At 35.6% G+C, this 22,860-nt stretch overlaps 1 protein-coding gene across 2 annotated transcripts; it reads right to left on the minus strand.

Moving 5' to 3' along the window:
• Positions 1 to 115: 115 nt before the first annotated feature.
• On the minus strand, positions 116 to 22,709 carry cep104 (centrosomal protein 104). 2 transcript variants are annotated; one of them, XM_077729178.1, is made up of 22 exons: positions 22,578 to 22,709; positions 21,660 to 21,858; positions 20,584 to 20,757; positions 20,367 to 20,505; positions 19,668 to 19,706; positions 19,253 to 19,329; positions 18,107 to 18,275; positions 16,685 to 16,840; positions 16,427 to 16,615; positions 14,819 to 15,022; positions 14,538 to 14,705; positions 13,343 to 13,510; positions 12,063 to 12,239; positions 9,840 to 10,037; positions 8,055 to 8,123; positions 7,779 to 7,866; positions 6,166 to 6,238; positions 4,609 to 4,717; positions 4,398 to 4,536; positions 4,215 to 4,282; positions 1,836 to 1,923; positions 116 to 520 (listed from the first exon to the last, which is right to left on the minus strand). In XM_077729178.1, the coding sequence occupies exons 2-22, from the start codon at positions 21,770 to 21,772 to the stop codon at positions 402 to 404; spliced, it is 2,724 nt and encodes a 907-aa protein (XP_077585304.1). In that variant the 5' UTR covers positions 21,773 to 21,858; positions 22,578 to 22,709; the 3' UTR covers positions 116 to 401. The 2 variants fall into 2 exon arrangements, with proteins under 2 accessions (XP_077585304.1, XP_077585313.1); XM_077729187.1 differs by having other exon boundaries at positions 21,660 to 21,794; positions 22,578 to 22,646.
• Positions 22,710 to 22,860: the final 151 nt, after the last annotated feature.

The raw sequence follows: 22,860 nt of genomic DNA on the forward strand, positions 1-22,860 counted from the left end.
GAGATAGTATTTCGAAAACATCCTATCTATTAGGATTTAAATCATAAAAATGTGACATTTTTCTCACTTTGCAGGTTTTTTTGTTTATTCGATTACAATAGGGGTCAAAGGTCACCAATTGTGACTACCGTGGCTTGCAAAAAAATATATAAATCTCATCAAAATAAGAATTCTCCATCATAAAGAATTGCTTAGTTGGCATTAAGATCCAAGATGATGGCGGCCATCTTTTATATTTATATTACAGCTTGTATTTATCTTAAAAAGTACTTTCCAAGAGTTAAACAAGTCTGAAATATCATCAAATTTCCATTATTGATATGAAAACAATGGCAACTAGTGGCCATTTTGAAAATTGCCATCAAATCTAAATGGACTTTTCTTAAAAGACGATTGAAATATCACCGCTTCCCGGGGGTATGTCCTCTCGGGCGAGGTTCCAGGGACGGGGTTCGACTCCCTCTGCCTCGGGGACCCACCGACGAGGATTGGGTAAGCTTTGTCGTCGTGACGGCCCTTCCTGATCAAAAACATACGAGAAGAACCCCAACAATGGTAAGATTCTTGTTTTTAATGGAATGTAGCTTCATGTTCATTCATTTTCTGAACTGCTTTATTCTCACTAGGATCGTGGGGGGTGCTGAAGCCTATCCCAGATGACGGGGGACACGCTGAATTGGTAGCCAGCCAATCGCAGGCCACGGAGAGACAAACAACCAATCACGCTTAAACTCAACATGAACATAGATTTATTTATTTATTTTTAAATTGTCTAAGTTTTGATACAAAATTCCTGTTTATTTGTTTGAACATAGATTTATTTTTTTAATTTTCTTAGTTTTGGTACAATATTTCTGTTTATTAGTTTGAACATTGATTTAGTTTAATTTTTGTAATTTTCTTAGTTTTGGTACAAAATTTTGTTCATTAGTTTGAACAGAATGATTTTATTTTCTTAGTTTTGATATAAAATGGCTGTTTAGTATGCTAAACAATTTTTTAAAACATTTTTTTTAATTTTTTTTTAATATTTGAAACAAAATGCCTGTTCATAAGTTTGAACATATAATTATTTAATTTTTTTATTTTCTTAGTTTTGATATAAAATGGCCGTTTAGTATTTTAAACATTTTTTATTTATTTATTCTTTTTTAAATTTTGATACAAAATGCCTGTTTGAACATATATTTATTTTAATAGTTTTATTTTCTTTTATTTTAATATAAAGGGCCTGTTTAGTAGTTTGAACATAGATTTATTTATTTTTCTCAGTTTTGATACAAAATGTTTGTTTCTTAGTTTAAATATAGATTTTTTTTTTCTTCTTAGTTTTGATAAAAAATGCCTATTTATTAGTTTGAACATAGATTTATTTATTTTTCTCAGTTTTGATAAAAAAATGCGTTTATTAGTTTGAACATAGTTTTATTATATTTTCTATTTTTCTTAGTTTGATATAAAATGCCTGTTTATTAGTATGAACATAGATTTATTTAAAATTTTCTTAATTTTCTGAGTTTTTAATACAAAATGCCTGTTTAATAGTTTGCTAAACTAATTTGCCCTTTCTGAAAACCGTCATTTTTTGTTGATTTTGTCTTTTTACCGGATTCTAATCCAATTTTTAACAAATAAAAGCATACAGATTTTAAGTTTGCACACCCCTGACTTCAACCAAAAACCATTTTCCCCTCACAACCAAACATTTCTGCAAAATGACTCAAAATCATGTGCCTCAGCAGAATTTCTGCCCTATAATTATGAAGGCTGACGGACAAATGTTGCACTCTAAAAGACGCTCCCCAACTGCGAAAGGATTAGTATGAATGCTTCACCTTGTACTGGCTGGGTTCCCTGGGACACGCCGGTTCTGCGAGAGTTTTGTTTGCAGCCCTCCCTGCCCGTGAGGTGAGCCTTCCAGGCCTGCAAAAAGCACAAAAGTGTCTCAGTCAGTTCAGTCCGGTCAGCCCTGCTTTCAATCGGGGGACGGTTACAGGCAACCGTCGGTCCTCTCGATGGAGGAACACTACGGCCTTTCATGGCATTAGCTTGAGGTTTCTGGCAGGCAGAATGTGACTTTCTGGTCATGATTTTTTTTTTTCCACCTGGGCAATTCTGAAGGGCGTGTTTGCGGTAAGGAGACATGACATGTCTTAGTTTTGAGACCACAGCGAGTTTTTGTGACCAGGAGATGCTAGAACCAGGGTGTCAGACTCGGTTGTTTCGCGGGACGCTTTAATGTCAACTTGATTTCACGTGGGCCGGACCATTTTAGATATAATATTTAGATTTTATTTTAAAAATGGATCAAAAGAACTGGATAAAAAGCCCTGAATATTCAGTTCTTTTATAGATCTAAAACAATGTTTATTTTAGATTTTTTGTAAATATATTTATAGATTTTCCAAAATTATTTTTGAACTAAAAACAGAAGAGCAGTGTTCTCGTTACCTCTGCGTCCTGCGTCTGATACGCACAGCTTTTCTTCCAGACGCACAATTTCAAGTAATGTGCTTTTTTCGGACGCAAAGAAATTTTTATCAAAAAAAAAACCAAAACACATATATCCGATAGCAAACCAATTTATTCCACATAATCTTTGCGAAATAATTCTCGCGAGACTAGCAGACACTAGCAGACGAAGGAGAGAAAGCGATAGCAAGAGTTTCGTAATAGTGTAAGAAAGATAAAAAATGTTTCAGAAAAAGCAAAACAGTCTGGATACTTATTTCGCAGTTAAAAATACAACTAGTAAGAAAAGAACTGCAGAAGATTCGATCGATGATCATGAAGCAAAACGGGGGAAGCAAGGAAAAATACGCACATTTCAAAAGACTTTTGGCTGCAAAGAGAGGAGGATCTACGAGCTGAAAGACTAGTACAATGATAAATAAACCCTAACCCTAAACCATATAATAAATAAATTAAATCTGAATGTTTATATATCGTTGCTTATGTTTTATTTGCATCTGTAGTATGTTGGGACTCGTGACAAGTTTCCTGGGACGCACAGTTTTCAGACAAGCGAATCCCTGGGACTCGCAGTGTGCCAATTGTAAAATTATCACTGGAAGAGATGATTAAAAAATGACAATTTTTCTTATAAATGGATTAAAATACTGGATTGAAAACCCTTAATATTCAGGTTCTTATAGATCTAAAACAATGTTTATTTTAGATTTTTTGTAAATATATTTTTAGATTTTACAAAATGATTTTTGAACTAAAAACAGAAAAAATGACACAAAAATGACAATTATTAATTTATTTTTTTTAACAAATGGATTAAAAGAACTGGATTAAAATCCCTGAATATTCCGTTTTGTTTATAGATCTAAAATAATGCTTTTTGAGCTATTTTCAAATATATTTTTAGGTTTTCCAAAATTATTTTTGAACTAAAAACTGAAAAAAAATGATAAAAAATGACAATTATTGATTTTTTTTAATAAATGGATTAAAAGAACTGGATTAAAAGCCCTGAATATTCCGGTTTTTATAGATCTAAAACAATGTTTATTTCAGTTTTTTTATATATTTTTAGATTTTACAAAATGATTTTTGATCTAAAAACAAATAAAATAGGGATTACAAAATAGCAATTATCGATTTAAAAGGGGCAAATCAGGAAATTATTTTGAACTAAAAACAAAGAGAAAAATGTATTAAAAAATTACAATTATTGATTTAAAAGGGGGAAAATCAGGAAATTTGGTATAAATCTATACTCTTCATTTTAATCTGATCCTAAAACAGAAAGTCGGCACTCATGATTTACTTTCTCGGGCCACACAAAATGATGCGGCAGACCAGATTTGGCCCCCGGGCCGCCACTTTGACACCCTGTACTAGAATATTCCTCTTATTCAGTCACTTTCTTGGTTGTACTGATCACGCAACTTCCTTTTTGAAATAACTACACACAGGCAACACACTTTCAGAATGTGCAATCCAGCAATCGATTCATAAAGTATCTCAGAAATACCACATGCTATAATTTTTCTTAAGATTTTCCCTTCAAAGTAACACATTTGTACTCCCTATTAAAACCATGAATATGGAGTTGAAAATTGTGAATCAGGAGGCGGCTTATACGAGAGAAATTGTACAATTCAATGATTTTAAGGGTGCGGCTAATACGCGAAAGCCTATGGAATGGCACAAATTAATTTAATTCTGTCAATCTTGGCCTTTCTAACACTTAAAAATCTTACCTCTTCCCCAAAAGAAAAGTTGGCATGACACAAAGGGCAGTGGCTGGAAGGTTTACCTGAGACACAAGCTGCAAAAGAAATGGGACACCTTTAAGATACCTTATAGTCTGGAAGGCATCCTAAAGCCTTTGTGGAGGTCATTAAAAATAAGACAAGCATTTTTTTTCCATTACATTTACTTACGTTTACAAGTATTACTCTGGACATGTTTGCTCATATCTTCAGTGATCACCGCCTCTGAGCAACGTTGACATTGACTAAATTTGGACTTGTTTTGACATTCATTTAGAAGGTGTTCAGTGAAGCTGGCGATTTCCACAACCTGGAAATAGGATACATCACAGCACAGGGTAGATTTGGAGTCGCCATGAAGAGTGATTTGGTTTTTCGCTACCTGTCTGCATTCGTTGCAGAGTCGCAACATGGGACAATGTTTCCAGTAGTGAATGTCTAATCCGTCGTGGAGGAATGAGTCGTCCGTCTTATGGCAGAAGATACACAAGCTGGAAAAAAACGAGACGGGACGTTTGGTCGCCGGTCTTTTGGTCGCCGGTCTTTTGGTCGCCGGTCAAATGTACTTAGATATTATGGAGTACTTAGATATTAAACTCTCTCTCTAAGATAATAAACTCTCTCCCTTAGATATTAAACTCTCTCTTAGATATCAAACTCTCTCTTAGATATTAAACTCTCTCGCTTAGATATTAAACTCTCCCGCTTAGATATTAAACTTTCTCTTAGATATTAAACTCTTAGATATTAAACTCTCTCTCTTAGATATTAAACTCTTAGATATTAAACTCTCTCTCTTAGATATTAAACTCTTAGATATTAAACTCTCTCTCTTAGATATTAAACTCTCTCTCTTAGATATTAAACTCTTAGATATTAAACTCTCTCTCTTAGATATTAAACTCTCTCTCTTAAATATTAAACTCTCTCTCGTGGATAATAAACTCTCTCTAAGATATTAAACTCTCTCTCTTAGATATTAAACTCTCCCTTAGATATCAAACTCCCTCTCTCTTAGATATCAAACTCTCTCTCTTAGATATTAAACTCTCTCTTAGATATTAAAGTCTCTCTCTCTTAGATATTAAACTCTCTCTTAGATATTAAACTCTCTCTCTTAGATATTAAACTCTCTCTTAGATATTAAACTCTCTCTTAGATATTAAACTCTCTCTCTTAGATATTAAACTCTCTCTCACTCATATATAATTTTGAGAGTTGGTTTCAACAATAAACTCTTTGTCACCATTTGACCGGCAAAAACAAGACCAGCGACCAAACGTCCGGGCACCGAAAAAAATGGATAGCATGCTTGTCAACCTCGGCCAATCGCTCCCCTTATTAGTGATTGAAATTCCCCTTATTAAGCAATTAAAAAAAACCGTACAAACACAACATGGTACGTATTTACTCACATAGGGTGCACTTAAAAGTCTAAATTTGTCAGGGACGGGGTGCCCAATCAGTATGCACTAAATTCAAGATTCGGTAAATGGTGCTGTATGACGTTGAAAGCCTGACTGTCAAGGTACATTGCTTGCTGACCCGCTATATTTATAGAGTGAAATATATCTTACTCAAAGTATGACAATATTAGCAGTCGACAATGACGTTTTCATTTGCTACTAGTGACCGAGATGATCCAGATCAGAGCCAAAATGGGTAAAAGATCGGTTTTAGAAAAAAACACTTAAAAAAATCCCATACAAAAGTTGTTATAGGGTGTACATAATTTGAAATGATCAAAAAACTTGTAAAAACGTATAAGTTGATAGGTAAGGGAAAGGCAGTCAGAAAATACAGTTCCTAAGCATTCATTGATTTCTGATAAAACCTTCCAAAACAGACAGATCATTGCTAATTATTGTGTTAGATTGCATATCTGCACAAGATAAAGATCGCAATTATTACAAAATGTCCAATGGATACAAGAACTTACTTATCCAGGTCTGTGATAGATTGCTGCACTTCAACTGTGGGTGTTGTCGTTTTCGGAGGGAATTTGGCAACGGCTGTTAAAGAGAGGAATTCTGTCACAACTTGAAACTTTTAGATTAATTAAAACCTTCAGATGATGTACATTACAATTACTTATTATTATTATTAGGCAGTGCTTCTTTTATATCTCAATAAAGTTGAGTTATGGCAAAAGAGAAACTTTCATGCGTAACTGCAAAGAAATTAACTTAAGTACTACTAAATTTTCTCGGATATTGGCCGCCTCCCCTTTAAAATTGTCATAAAATCGTATAATTTTACGATTTCTCTCATAGAAAACGCCCGATTCACAATTTCCACCTCCATATTCATGGTTTTAATAGGAAGTACAAATGTCTTACTTTCAAGGGAAAATCTCTGGGTGCAATAATCGCATGAGATACACATCACGCACGAATCAAAGCTGATATTTTAATGAACAACCACGAGATCTTTAATCAAACTTGATCAACCACGAGATCTTTAATCAAACTTAACAACTATTCAGATGTGCTGACATGGTAAACATTACGAAAATGTATCATGAAGGCTACTCAAATCTGGCCAATCAGAGCACGTTTAACTACGGTAAGATGGCGGCGGCCTTTTTTCACGTTTCGGGCAAAGATACGTTTTTCTACTTCTTGAATTTCACTCACAGATGTCAAAATACATTTAATTTAGCATTTTATCTTTTTATGTTTTCTTTATTTTGAAATAAATGACCATATCGGCCATATTGTCTTGCATTATGGCGTTTCGTCTTTGTTACCTTGCAGTTTTGTGCATTTCAAGTCAAATTTATGCGCATATAAGCCGTACCCTAGATTCAGTCATCATTTTTTTGAGCGACAAATACAGCATACATGCAAGAAAGTACGGAATTTAAATTGTAAACTATACAAGAAACTATACAAAATGTAACTATACAAGTAAACTACAGTATTCCCTCGCTACTTCGCGCTTCAGATATCGCGGACTCAGAGCTTCGCAGATTTTTTTCAGGAAAAAAATAAAAATAAATTTAAAGATATTAAGTTAAAATTATAAATTACATCATTTTACAAGAGGTGGAAACAAAATATTCAATAAGAATTAGTAATTGCATCAAAAAAAGGCCAAAGAAATGGTCAATAACATGGTGAGAGTTCAGGAATGGTATTGATGATGTCATGGCTGTCCACAGGCACATCTTCACCGCCCAAAAAAACAATGTTCACAACTCCCAATAACAATGTTTCTTACGTGCAAAAAAAACTGCAGAAGATCCTCCATCCGGACTACTATGATGTTTTTGCTTGGTGGTGCTTTTGTGCACGTGCTACATGTTTCTTTAAGCATTTTTGAAGGGGCACCCCTACTTCGCGGAAATGCACTTATTGCGGGGGGTCCCCATTAACCGCGATAAGCGAGTTAACACTGTATACAAAAAGTATACTATATAAGTAAACCATACAAAAAGTATACTATACAAGTAAACTATACAAAAAACAAGTCATGGCTTTTGCCACTTATCTTTGCACATTTAGAAAAGATAACCAGAACAAACAGGAATGTGGAAAGACCAACACGTACTTTGTTTGGCACCCTTTTGAGACCCCTTGTCAACTGCTGCAACAACTTTCTTGGCCGTGTGTTCTTTACTACTTTTTCCGTCCTTCACCTAGTACACAAAAGACACGTGATTGGACGGTTAGGGTTCAAAAGATGACACAAACATTCCAATTGATTTTGCCAGTCATTTGTTGATTAAAAACAACATGTTTTCTTGTCACTCTAGTGAGAAAAAAAGCCTGGCAGTATTATTTGTACACAGTCGACAGAAAAGTGTAAATTGGAGGTGTGGCTTACTGTAAAGTCTTTAAAGGCAGCCAGCTGCTCTTGAAGGGAGTGGATCTCCTCATTTTCCATCTGGACAACCTATGGACCAACACCCTGAATTAGTAGCGTCAATGTATTATTCATGGACGGTGTTTACTTTGACGGTGGTTATAAGCAGTACAACCTAGCAACCTGAAGCTTTCCATACATTTGGAGCGACAAAGACGTCATCATGTATGTTGGCGTTTGACATTTGAGGTGGGGCAATTAGGTCATGGGAAGATTACCGTATTTTCACGACTATAAGGCGCACTTAAAAGTCTTAAATTTTCTCCAAAATAGACAGTGCGCCTTATAATCCAGTGCGCCTTATATATGGAAAAAACAGAAAACCAAAAACCACCACTGTCGGATATTAAAAAAACACAAACGCCTGAACTGAAACAATACTGTTAAAAATGCAGATGCCATCTCAGTTTACAAAATCTTCCATCATATAGCTCCTCCCCCACTGCAAGATTTTATACCAAAAAATCCAAAACATCAATAGGCTGGCTCTAGAGGTGACTGTGTAGTGAGTGCTTCATACCTGGAAGTCAATAGCAATTACTGTATTTTCACGACTATAAGGCGCTCTTAAGTCTTAAATTTTCTCCAAAATAGACAGTGCGCCTTATAATACAGTGTGCCTTATATATGGAAAAAATGTCATTCATTGAGGGTGTGCCTTATAATGCGGTCGTGAAAATACGGTACCTTGCTGGTACTGCAAATTACGCTTAGACATAAACATTACAGCAACAGCTTCTAGCTTTTTGTACGGCAACGTGCTCATAACATAACATTACATATGATGCAAACACTAAAAAAATAAGTTTAATCTAACCTTACACTAAACTTGATTCTAATTTTGTTTGAAATTTTGGTACCAAACTTTCATCTCACACCAAAGGTATGGTCCTCAAGCGTCGCAGAATACTGCGGCGTGCAAATGATTTTTTTTCTAACCTAGCTTCACTGCCTATGAAGGAAAATGGTCAGTATTTAGGTTTAGGTTGCAGAGTGTAGTCTGTCATTTAGCAGATTGGGGTTTGGTTTGCCAGGTTTTGGGAGGTGAGTATTAGCCACTAAATGTGTTAGCTGCTATATTTTTTAACTGCTAACTGTCAATCAAACCAAGCCAACATTATGGCTTATTGTGCTTTAGGTTGTCTTTCATTAGAATCTTCCCTTCTGATATAGCTCATTCCGTGTAAATAGCTCAATGCTACCATGTGTATCCTAAGCACTGTTATATCACCATTTATTCAAACTATATACTATATATCACAGATTTTAAAGGGCTAAATGATGACTCTAACTGGAATAGTGCATTATGTAGGAGACCTGACTTAGAAATATATAGCTGCATACCGTATTTGGAATTTGTCTCGAAATGGCTCCGGCATTTATTTATTTTTTGGCTCTATTGGCCCCGCCTCCACACTGACTTTCTGATGATGATGCAAATAAATGTCTTCATAATACCACCACCACTTGCCAACGAGAAGTAGTATATACTCCTCTCATATTAGCGATCGCTCCACCATTCGCACTGAATAACGGGGTAAAAAAAAACACTGAAAAAAATGCACGGCTCCGCCCAGTGCTCGTTGAGACATTACACGAGGGGGTTGCGACCAGAAAGACAACGGCCATGATGTTCTTATGAGCAGCCTCTCGCGTCCGCTGTCTGCTCGTATATCAAAATTTGTTGTGTATCTCAAGATAAATACTTTCTCAAAATTTTACTCGTATCTCAAATAAATGTCTTACCGGAGAGTCCAGCAGTTCTCCGTCCACTTTGTCAATGCTTTCGAATATGGCTTTGAAGAGGAAGTTCTTCTGAGCACTGTTACGTGGTGGAAGGTAGCTAAGAACAGCTGAACTGTGCCGCTTGTACATGGACAAAATGATCTGTGCCGCCAACTCTCGAACGCCAGATTTTTCATGCTCCAACGCTGCCGTGCAGAACTGAAAGAGATCAATTATGAATGTTAATATTAAAAAAGTGCACTTCTTGATTTTAACTATGCAGAGGTAAACAACTACAAAAGTTATGTTTTGATAGTTAAAGATGATCATTTTCTAATAGTTTTGAACAATAAGTGTAAAAACTTGATCATGGAAATTTAAATGATTTTTTTTTCATCATTTTGATTTTATTTAGTAATGTGATTTTTGCTTGTTGCGTTCAACAGTGCAAAAAATGTTACCTCTAATTTTTCGTTGGTCTAAGTAGAAAGACAATCTCCCTTAGCGCACTGTTGCAGCTTAGAGGGAACATTGCTCGTATCTCAAAATGTGTCTTGTATCTCAAGGCAGATATTTGCTCAGAATTGTACTCGTATCTCAAATTCCTCATATGTTGGGGCATTGGTATGTCAAGGTATTACTGTATTGTTATTTTTTTGCTTTTATACAAAATCATTTTTCAAAAAAAACACTTAAATTAACGTAATATAGAATGTTGCCGTTTTGCTGTTCTTTTATTTTTTTCGAACGTAAAACTCAAAATTAATGCGGAAATAAACATAAACAGGATCATTTTCAGGTCACAAAACAATAAAGCGACTATCAAAATAATGAATTCCTCATTGTTTTTGTAATTTGTCGATTAATCATGGCACTGAGTACCCAGTGTGAGTGACATCATCATTGCTCGTTATGGGCACACCAGTGTCACACCTGCCATAAGCAGGTGCATGTCATTGTTCCCTCTAATTTTTCATGTAAAACATGCTGTAAAACACAAAAAAAAACATAAGAGTGGACAGAATTACTGCCACTGGCTGCCGCAAAAACGGCGCCATCATGGGGAAAGGGGTAAAAAAAAGTTTGAATTTTATTTACTGTGCACCATATGATTGCTGCTGCGCAGAGAAGACAAGAGTAATGTAGAGGGAACATTGGCAAAGAGTAACAATAAATATTTGACATTTATGATTGATTTCTTCTCATTTCATGACCTTGAGATTTGGGAATAAAGCTCCCAATCCATTGTACGAATGGTATGGAAGTATTTCTGTGAATGCTGTGATAAAAGGTGAATGAATTTCTGTGTAAAATGTCCTAACTAAAGGAATGTGCGCAAGTTCCTTGTCCAGCCGTTTCATTTGAGCAAAGAAAAGGCCAACCCCCAGCCAGTCAAGCTAGATCCCAATCATGACTACTAGTGTTTCCCAAAGCAAATTTGGGAAGTGTTCAGTACAATGGCAACAAGCAAGCATGCGCAAACATGCAAACAAATGCTACCTCAGTGGGAAAAGTTAAGGGAAAAACCTGACAATCTGAAGTTATTTGCATGAAGGGTCTGACTAAGCACAAAAGTTTCAAGAAGCAAGTACAATGGTGAGCCTTGTTTTGTCTTTAAATGAATGGCAAGACATAATGCACTTATAAGATATGTTTTTTTTTGCATATAGCCACCTGGTATCATCAATATGATTAGAATAGATTGATATGATGAGAATATCTTTTAGCAGACTCTAAAACATGCATAATATAAAGCGCATGTGTCAAAGTGGCGGCCCGGGGGCCAAATCTGGTCCGCCGCATCAATTTGTGTGGCCTGGGAAAGTAAATAATGAGTGCCGACTTTGTTTTTGGATCAAATTAGAATCAAGAGTATAGATGTATATTAAATTTCCCGATTTTCCCCTTTTTTAAATCAATAATTGTCATTTTTTAATCATTTTTTTCTCGTTTTTAGTTCAAAAATCATTTTGTAAAATCAAAAAAAAATATTTCAAAAAAGCTAAAATAAACATTGTTTTAAATCTATAAAAAACGGAATATTCAGGGATTTTAATCCAGTTCTTTTAATCCATTTATTAAAAAAGAAAAATCTAAATATTATATCTAAAATGGCCCACATGAAATCAAGTTGACGTTAATGCAGCCCGCGAACCAACCCGACTCTAAAAGGTCATGTGACATACAATGAATCAAATAACAAACTTTTACAAATGAATACATTTTGGTTTAGAAGTGTTTTACCGTCATGACATTTTCCATCGTGAATCCAGAGTTTTCTGAGCCGAGCTCGGCCAGGAGACTTTGAAGCAGCTCGGCTCTTGTCTGAGCTAGACGAGCAGGGACTTTGGTTTTGAAAGGCTTCACTAGCTCAACAGGGATAAACTGCAAAGCCCGAACATCCTTCAGGACAGCAATTTCCTAAACGGGAAGCAAAACACACACACGACAAAAGGTCTCTGAGATCATAAAACTGCATTTAGTGATGATCAGGGAATTTTTATGCAATCATTGGGTCTGAACACGGCATCATTACCAACGAGCCAGAATCTATCTCTACTTGTCCCATTCTTTGTATGTTAAGCTTTGTTTCCGTGGTAACTGCTCTTCATTTGGCTAAACCCACAAACACAGAAAACCATTACGTACAATCCTGTCCTCAAGAGCCGCAGTGGGTGCAGGTTTTTGTTCCAACAAATCCAGCACAGACTAATTTAAGCCATTAGTGTCAAAGTGGCGGCCCGGGGGCCAAATCTGGCCCGCCGCATCATTAAGTGTGGCCTGGAAAAGTCAATCATGAGTGCCGACTTTCTGTTTTAGGATCAAATTAAAATGAAGAGTATAGATGTATATTATATTTCCTGATTTTCCCCCTATTAAATCAATAATTGTAATTTTTTTAATAATTATTTCTTTCTGTTTTCAGTTCAAAAAATCATTTTGTAATATCAGAAATTTATTTTCTATCTTCCAATCTAATATGAAAAATAATTAAAGAAAAATGTGGTTTCCTTTTGAAATAAAAAACAAATGATTAAAAGAATTTTTCACTTACTAAGAAAAAAAACTCAAATAAACATTGTTTTAGATCTATAAAAAACTGAATATTCAGGGCCTTTAATCCAGTTCTTTTCATCCATTTATAAAAACAAATATATCTAAATATAATATCTAAAATGGTCCGGCCCACATGAAATCGAGTTGACGTTAATACAGCCCACGAAACAACCCAAATTTGACGCCCTACATTTAAGCAATGTGGTTTCCACGGAAATAAGAATGACCTGACTGCAACCCGCTGATTGCACTTGTAGGACAACAAATTGACCAAAAAGCTGTCCTCTAAATAGGTTGGAATGAAAAAGTTCCTTTGTGGAATTGTTTGCCCACCCTTGTCCCAGGCCATCATAACCGAGGACTTCCTTTCTGTTAAAGATATTTACTCCTGCTCATCTCAACCTATTTTGCATTTTATGAACGTTTTAAGCTCTTCTCACTGTGTTTGTGTCTTTGCTATCCAATACCTGAATGCAGGCTGTGGCACTGACTCGAAAGCGGCTGATGGAGTTTCCAGTACTGGAAAGTAAGTTGGGCCAGATGTTTTCTAAACAGTAGGTCACCTCCCCTCGGCCCAGACCTGGGATCAGCTGGCTCAACATGAACAACAGCAACTTCAAGGAAGCTTGGAAAACCTAAAATGTGATGTGGAACATAACAAAAAAAAGGTTTATAAAGGATTGTAAAAGCAGTAGTACAGTCATCCCTCGATTATTGCAACTCTATTCGTATTTGTTTCTGCTATTACCGTATTTTGTGGTTTAATACACCTCCCCAATTTATATACCCAGGTATATTAAACGGCACGGGTATATTAAATGGCGCACAAATGGGAAGGGACAATCCATTACGCACTTTTTATCCCGTGGCGGGGTGCATTAACGTTTTTTTAGACTACTAAAACTACTTACTGCTCAGGTTAAAACTACTTACTGCTGAATAAAGTCTGACTTGGAATTTTTTTAATGAACTTAAGTATCTATAATTATGCCCCCCATGAACACCATACAAATCTTGCCAAAAAAGCTGAATTCCCATTTAATATACAATATATAAACAGCAGGGGTATATTAAATGGCGCACAACGTGAGGCACAAAGAGCAAAAATCAATTAATATACCCGGGTATATTAAACACCAGGTGTATATTAAATGGCAGGGGTGTATTAAGGGGCAGGGGTATATTAAATGGCGCACAACGGGAGGCTCAAAACAGCAAAAATCATTTAATATACCCGGGTATATTAAACGGCAGGGGTATATCAAATGGCGCACAAACGGGAGGTTCAAAAAAAGCAAAAATCATTTAATATACCCGGGTATATTAAACAGAAAGGGTATATTAAATGGCGCACAAACAGGAGGTTCAAAAAAAGCAAAAATCATTTAATATACCCGGGTATATTAAGCGGCAGTTACGGTAACCCTAACCCGGTTCATACGGTAGTATTTTTAATTTTTTATGAGTTAATTAAAAAAATGTGAAAATTCACACTGAAACTCTTACTACTAGGACTCGGCACTGAATTTTTAAAAAAGTCATTATAATAGGGGTGACCCTAGTTAGCGATTTTTCCATTATCGTGGCCATATCTGGTTGACATTAACCACGATATTCAAGGAATTAATCTACAAATCGTAGGTTAAGAAATGACATAATTACCGGAAGAACTTTCTCCAGGAGGGCCTTCTTGACCAAAAAGATGGCGCCTCTTATCATACGCCTCAGCTCTTCTTTGGGTGTCGTTGAAGGCATTTCTGAAAGTTTCTTTTGCACGGCTAGCAGTGCGTCCTCTCGATGTGACCAGAAAGTGGAATATGCACTGGCTACCTGGAAAATAAATACCAAGAAAAAACATGATTTGGTCATTCATTCACTTTTGTAGCACTTATCTTCACAATATATCTATATAAATTTATTGGAGTAAATGTTCTGCTTCTTACCAGATCCTCGCCAAAGACCCTTATCGGCAGGGCAGCCTCCTTCTGAGCCTTTTCCGATAGTGGCGCTGGTTCTTGGTCCACTTCGGGGGTAGGCAGATCAGGTAGGGGAGAGCTGTCCATTGCAGGGCTCTGGTTGGCCACCACAAGCTGCTCATTTCTCTGAAGGGCTGGTACCGGACGATCGTCATAAGGATCACTGCTAAACTAACAAAAAAAAAATGCAGTTGAATTGGACAGACGTTATTTTACTCGTAATTAAGTCTTGGTTGAAAACGTGTGCCGCATTATGAAGTCCAAAATATAAACGTCAAAATACATTTTGTTAGGCATTTTATCTGTTTATCTTTTCTCTATTTTGAATGAAATGACCATATCGGCCACATTGTTTTGCGTTATGGCGTTTCGTGCATCTCAAATCTAATTTATGCGCATATAAGCCGTAGCCTCGATTCAGTCATTTTTTTATGTTGAAAGAAATGTTTTTAAGCGTTTTATCTGTTTATCTTTTCTATATTTTGAAAGAAAAGAGGATATTGGCCACATTTTCTTGCGTTATGGCGTTTTTTGTGCATGTCAAGTCTAATTTATGCGCATATAAGCCGTAGTAGCCTCGATTCAGTCATTTTTTGTTTTTTGGGGAAATGTTAAAATAAATTTTGTTAATCGTTTTATCTGTTTATCTTTTCTCTATTTTGAAAGAAATGACCATATCGGCCACATTGTTTTGCGTTATGGTGTTTTTTGTGCATGTCAAGTCTAATTTATGCGCATATAAGCCGTAGTCCCCTCGATTCAGTCTTTTTTTTTTGGAAATGTCAAAATAATTTTTGTTAAGTGTTTTATCTGTTTATCCTTTCTCTAATTTGAACGAAATGATCATATCGGCCACATTTTCTCGCGTTTTGGCGTTTTCTGCATGTCAGGTGTAATTTATGCGCATATAAGCCGTAGCCTCGATTAAGTATTTTTTTTTTGTTGAAATGTTTAATTTTGTTAAGCGTTTTATCTGTTTATCTTTTCTCTATTTTGAAAGAAATGACCGTATCGGCCACTTTATCTTGCGTTATGGCATTTCGTGCATGTCAAGTGTAATTTATGCGCATATAAGCTGTAGCCTTGATTCAGTCATTATTTTTTCAAAAGTCAAAATAAATTTTGTTAAGCGCTTTATCCGTTTATCTTTTCACACTGAGCGAGCAATGGCAGTGAGTTTTTCATGTGTTTTGCTAGATACATTTTTTCTCTTGAATTTCATTCATAGACAATTTTAAGGGTACATCTTAGTCAAGTCTAATTTGTGCGCATATAAGCCGTGGTAGCCTCGATTCAGTCATTATAATTTTTTGTGACAAATACCACGTATACGCCAGAAAATACCCGGAATCACTGTAAAGTAAATCTAGCCCTGCTTTGTTCCCTGGGCTACCTGTCTGCCTTCTGCCTTATACCTGACCTCAAAGATCAGTCCCGATCTGGCGAGGGAGTCAGTCATCTGTTACAAACTTTTAATTAAGTCGCGAAACTTAAACCTACAGACGGTGCTGTGTGGAGCGTAAAAAAAGTAGCCCTCCAAGGATAATCTTCCCATGTAAGTAGAGTCGTACTTACATCCAACTTCTGGAATGTAGACGAAGATGCACGTGGCGTGTCAGGTAAGTTTTTCCATTTTGGCGAAAGCCCACTAGAGTCTGAAAAATGGCTTGGTAGAGATTTGGAGGTTTTCTCTACCATTTGTGAGTCAAAAGTTGGGGTTGAGAGTGAGGGCTCCTCCATATGTGACCCCGAAACACTTGTGATCTAAAGACAAAGGCAAAAGAGTAAATGTTATCTTGGGAAAATACATAGTAAAGGGACTCAGGCTCTGACCATTGCTGTATTCAACAGGTTGTGAGCCTCAAGTTGTTGGTAGACATTCCTCCGGTATTCATCCATTTCGTGCTTCTTCTTCTTGCCGAGATCGTATTCCTCCTTTCCCATGGCGCATTGCGTTTCCACGTCTAACCTTGCCAAATGCTCACCGGCCTGAACAGAACAGAGAAAAGATGTCATTGGGATGTTTAATACAAAATATACAAATACCAGTGTCATCTACAAGTAGGGCTCACAGCAAATCGATATTTTTTTCTGTATCTGAATTCTCACCCTCTTTCTACTGTCAGATATAAACTTTAATTATCTTTTTTATTTATATTTTATTCTGGTACCTAATTTATTTAATTAGCATATTTTTTATATATTTTATTTTAGTACTTTATTAATTTAATTATCATACTTTTCTTATTTTTTATTTTGGTACTTTATTTAATTATCGTATTTTTTGATTTTTTTTATTTTGGTACTTTTTAGAGATGTTTTTGATCCAATTGACCAGATTCCCCCCTTTTTTGAGCTTTTAACAGTATTTTATTTTTATTCATCTTGTGTTTAACATTTTAAAAAATGGGAACAAACAGTCCACTTTTTTACTTTATTTCTTTTGCTATAAAATGGTACATTTTAAATTAAAGAAAATATTCTTAATAAAAAAAACTGGAATAAATGTAAAACAATAAAAAAAAATAAAACCGCTTAATTATCTTTAGCTTACATAGCTCATAAATGCCTCCATTAAAATTAACAATTTTAGCTACAAAAAAAGTATAAAATTGCTAATTTGATATATGTGCCAAAGGATTAAAGATTTCCTTATTTGTGAAACTAACTTTAAAACAAAACAATAACGGAATACTCCCAATAATACTCCAAAAGTACATAGCAGCTAACCTAGCTAAATTAGCCACATGCGTCCATACTGTAACATTACAACCTGCCTTGCAATTTATAATTTAAGCTTCATAATACTACGATTTTTTCTGACTTTTTTTTCTCCAACCTTTATTCCCATAGTCTTGTTTTGACTTTTAGCGCTAATACCCTGTCTCACAGCACCAATATGACTTTCAAAAAGCTTTTGTGCTGAGGCTATGAGGCTGAGGCTCTCCTCAACAAAACAAGCTAAATAAAGGTTGTCATTAACGGCGCAGAATCCTCGTATTCAGATTACCATGGCAACATCTGACAAGTGCCGTCGCTATCACCTTACTCCCGACTATGTGCTTGAGTAAGAAAGTCATGACTAGACCTGAGAACTTAGACCTTATTAAGAATTCATGGTGTCCATAGCAACACTGTAAACAAACGGGAATCTGAGCAACATTTAGCAAGTACTGTTGAATAAAGTTTTGTCCCAAGCAAAAAAATAAGAAATACAAATCCTACTTTTCTAGGCACCCGTGGTTAGGACTCTACCTTTTGGAGATCTGCAATGGCCTGCTTCAGATACTTGGCCTCCTCAAATCTCCCCCGTTGAAGCAAATCTTGCCTGTTTTGATCAAGATGGCGGATAATACGGGCCAATTCTGGGTCTTGGTACATGTCAAAGGCCAGGTCATCAAAGGGGGACATGGTCTCATATTTTCTGGGTTAAAAAAAATAAGGGATGTGAAAATATATGGCAGACTACAGCCCGCGAGCCACATACGGCCCATTAGGCTTTTTAATCCGGCCGATTTTGTCCAAATGTTTTTTTCCCCAAGATGGCGCCGTCACACGGACGCCAGTGGCAGTAGCTCTGTCCACTCTTATTTTTTTCGTGTTTTACAGCCCCTTTATCTTTTTTTTTTAAATGACATTTAAATATTTCTTAATACATTCATTTTTACTTGACTTTGTACTTTAAACTTTTTACTTGAATGATGAGTGATGAGTATTTCAATATTTGAGTCCTTTTTTCTGTTTATGTTTCATATGTACTGTTAACGGATGCACTTTTTTATATGTATCGTATCTTGTGCTGACCCGGCCCATCTGTCAAATTTTTAAAGTTAATGTGGCCCCTGTGCCCAAAAGTTTTCCCACCCCTAATATATGACATACTTGTGAACTTTTCCCACATTTTATAAATGTTTTGATCGTTTCAAATTGTGTACGCTGTCTAACTACTTTTGCACAGGAAAAAACAATAAGTACGTTTTTTCAATTTGTATACTTTTTGTGGATTTTTTTGTTTTTAAGTAAGTTTTTATTGTAAATATAGCGCATAAGCAAGCAATGTACCCAGGCAGTCAATTGACTCACTGGGTGCCATTAACAGCGCAAAAATGTCCAATTACACTTGAAAATTTAGTTCTTTATTGAATGGGAAAATAATCTAAATATAGCACGTCAGCAAGCAATGTACCCAGACATTTAAGTGACTCACTGGTTGCCTTTAACAGTGCAAAATGTCATTTAAGCTTGAAAATTGAGTTATTTTTTGAATGGGAAAATACACAATTAACATATACACTGACAATGATAGACGTCAAATTCATTTCAACTGGGAGGAACAGATTTGAATGCTTATGTTTGAGGGAATTCCTGTTTTTTGTAAAGTTTGTGAGGGAATGTTCTCACCCGGCTAGGTTCGCATCCAAGGCGACTTCCAGTGGAGTGCCGTTGAAGGAGTGTTCGATCAGCTGTTCTCGGCTTGGCTGGGGAGTGACAAATCATAAAAAAATTCACAAGAATTAAATAAGAGTCAGAAAACGGGAACAACTCTTGATATACACTCAACCCCGTTCACTAAAACTGCCACCAATGGCGACCAGTAAATTAACTTTTTTTTGCCAGAAAATGAACTAGCCAGCCCACAAGAGATTTTATTGGCATGAATTTAGCCCCCGAATCAATCAGACAGAGAATGACGACCCTCCATGTTTCAGGAGGAAATTGGAATTTTCACGCTACTATGGCACAACAGCACCACCAGCGGCGAGACTGATGTAACTACAAGAGCTGGTCTAATTTGAGTGTAAAAAGCATTGCTTACCAAGGGTTCGCCCAGGACATTAATAGCCACCAGAGCAACCTGCAATCCAAAATTAAAAGTATTTTAGACAAGTAAAAGAAAACTAGAGCAAAGATTTTTACAAACAGTGCTTATTGATGTTCAACTTTGTAATAGCTTCGAAACATTTAGCAAAAGCAGAGGTGAAAAGGTAAATGTATGTATTTGGTATATTATTATACTTCTGTTTTTTTTGTTATTTGCAGCCCTTGAGTCACAGGTGTCAAAGTGGTGGCCCGCGGGCCAAATCTGGCCCGCCACATTATTTTGTGTGGCCCGGGAAAGTAAATCATGAGTGCCGACTTTCTGTTTTAGGATCAAATTAAAATGAAGAGTATAGATGTTTATTACATTTCCTGATTTTCCCCCTTTTAAATCAATAATTGGAATTTTTTAATCATTTTTTACTGTTTTTAGTTCAAAAATCATTTTGTAAAATCTAAAAATATGTAAAAAAATAAATAAAAAGCTAAAATAAACATTGTTTCAGATCTATAAAAAAAATGAATATTCAGGGCTTTTAATCCATTTATTAAAAAAATCTAAATATTATATCTAAAATGGTCCGGCTCAAATGAAACCGAGTTAATGCGGAGATAGGCTCCAGCACCCCCCGGCGGTTCAGAAAATGAGATGAGATAAATCTAGATTTAAAAACACTTTGCTCTATATTACATTTACCTGATTATAGCGATTGTGGCGGTTAGCATAATTCCTGTGGAATGCTATCTGCAAGTATGTTCCAATAGCATCAACATGGACGGATTTCAACTCTCTTGTTCGGAAGCCGTTCTTCTCATTGTCCGACAACGACACGTAACTGCGTTGAGAGTATTAGAGTTGGATCGTTTTGGTGACACAGGGTTAAAAATAATAATAAAAAAATGATTTATCTCACCCCAGCCTGTGAAGCTGGCCAACAATGGCTGACGATCTGGGATCGGAAGGACCGTCGCCTATGTAGAACTCCACCTTAGTTGGGATCAGGTAATGGTGAGCGAGAAGTTGAAGCTTCTTCACTCGAGTTCTTTCCACCAATTGTAAAGTGATTTGCTGAGGGTAACTACACGACCTGTGGGAAATGGTATATCAATAAAACAACCCCATATTTTGAGTACAGTATTAAAAATCGAGATCATATAGTTTAAAAAAACTAACGAGGAAAGACTCAAAGCAATTTTGCACTCCGCTCCCCCAAAACTTGTTAAATATTACTTGCTCTGAAGAGTAAAAATGAGCTCAAATCTGTCAGATTTAACTATTTCCCAATATAATCTAATATAAGGGTGTCAGACTCGGGTTGGTTCGCGGGCCGTGTTCAACGTCAACTTGATTTCATGTGGGCCGGACCATTTTAGACATAATATTTAGATTTAGTAAAAAAAATGGATTAAAAAAACTGGGTTAAAAGCCCTGAATATTCATTTTTTATAGATCTAAAACAAAGTTTATTTTAGCTTTTTTTAAATATATTTTTAGATTTTACAAAATTATTTTTGAACTAAAAACACAGAAAAATTGGATTAAAAAATGACAATTATTGATTTAAAAGGGGGAAAATCAGGAAATTTAATATAAATCTATAATCTTCATTTTAATTTGATCCTAAAACAGAAACTCAGCAATCATGATTTACTTTCCTGGGCCACACAAAATAATGCGGCGGGCCAGGTTTGCCCCCCGGGCCGCCACTTTGACACATAATCTAATATTAAGGAATCAACTACTGCAAAACAGATTTGCACACTATAAAAAATGTAATAAAAACTGAAATGTGCAACAATGTGCTTAGACAGGACAGAATTATTATTTTTTATATCGATATTTAATTTCATACATGTATATATATATGTATAAATGTAGTTTTTTTGTCAATAAAATTTTAAATATTTTTTAAGCTTTTTAAGATTTTTAAACTGAGATTTAATCAATGTTATGGAGACACCTACAGTGCAATAAGGTTGATAAACTAACCTGCTGGACCTCCAACCACTGACATTGGGGGCATGGACCATGAGCTCCTTGGCACTAAAGTTGTCCTCATGACCGGAAGAACTGACGACAACAAATTTGATCTTCCTGGACATCCTTCAAGCGGGGGGATTTATGCTGTAGTTGGGTGGAAGACAGTCATTCCCATCTTGCAATGTAGATTTTGCAGCACTGATTTTGTCTATAAATTTGTTAAAACAACATTTTTAGCCATAATCAATAAACAGTACATTTCTGAAGTTGTCCTCTACATACCCCAGATGCAATATTAGCATAAAAATAGATGTAAAGCATCGTAGGAGAGTTTAAGAATTGCAAATCAGGCAAATACCGAAAAAAATATCCAATTTAATTTTAGCACGGATTTGCTAATCTGGTATTTGCCATTGGGATTATGCTAATATATATTTTAAAAATAATAATAATACAATTTGAGCATTGAAATGTCTAAAATGAGATGCTCAGGAATTTGGTAGTTTATAACCAATGACTGATAAATATTAAGCAGAAAATCATACATTTGAATTGTCTTTTTTTCCAATTTTGAAGCCAAACTGTCATCCAATTCTGGGATGATCCATACTTTTCTTCTTTCCTTCTTTGCAATGCATTAGTATTACAATTGTGTCTAATATTTTAAAGGCATAATGAAAAAAAACAACCGAAAATCATTATTTTAGTGCAATTCTTTCACACTAAAACAAAATGGACGGTAATAGTATTTAGCAAATCTTAATTACTATCATCAATAAACCAATATGGCTGTCTTTTACGCTAGTTACTTGTGACGTTATTATGACCAACTTAAACCATTTAAACTAACTTTTAAATGCCTCCTGTAGAGCTGTTTTACGCTTTGAACAGACGGACAAAATGCTTTGTTTCAATTCTAAGGCTTACCGCGTACATCACCAGAATGTTGACAGCACGCAATAACGTCTCATCGCCGTCACTATAAGCGATAACCGGTTTGGTGTCTTCGAGCATGCGCAGTTTCCTGGTTCTACTGCAAAGAATAGTGGTTAATGTAGTTTTACATTACCCGGAAGTTTACCATTTGGCGGCTACTTTTTCCTTTCAATAAATGCAATGTAACAGCCTCTCTTCCTGTTGTAAATATATAACAAAACACATTTTTTGAAGTGAGCTTTTTATCTGACCATATTTTTGTTTGATTGTTTTG

Source organism: Stigmatopora nigra, chromosome 1, assembly GCF_051989575.1.
Source record: "Stigmatopora nigra isolate UIUO_SnigA chromosome 1, RoL_Snig_1.1, whole genome shotgun sequence".
Taxonomy (NCBI): domain Eukaryota; kingdom Metazoa; phylum Chordata; class Actinopteri; order Syngnathiformes; family Syngnathidae; genus Stigmatopora; species Stigmatopora nigra.

What these genes read in the sequence shown, in the direction of transcription:
- cep104 (XM_077729178.1), bottom strand. Translation starts at nt 21,772, where the DNA reads ATGTCCAGGAAGATCAAATTTGTTGTCGTCAGTTCTTCCGGTCATGAG. An exon ending in AGTGGTTGGAGGTCCAGCAG is followed by an intron (nt 20,758 to 21,659) that starts GTTAGTTTATCA and finishes CATTTCCCACAG; the next exon opens with GTCGTGTAGTTACCCTCAGC. An exon ending in CCAGAGTAATACTTGTAAAC is followed by an intron (nt 4,283 to 4,397) that starts GTAAGTAAATGT and finishes TTTCTTTTGCAG; the next exon opens with CTTGTGTCTCAGGTAAACCT.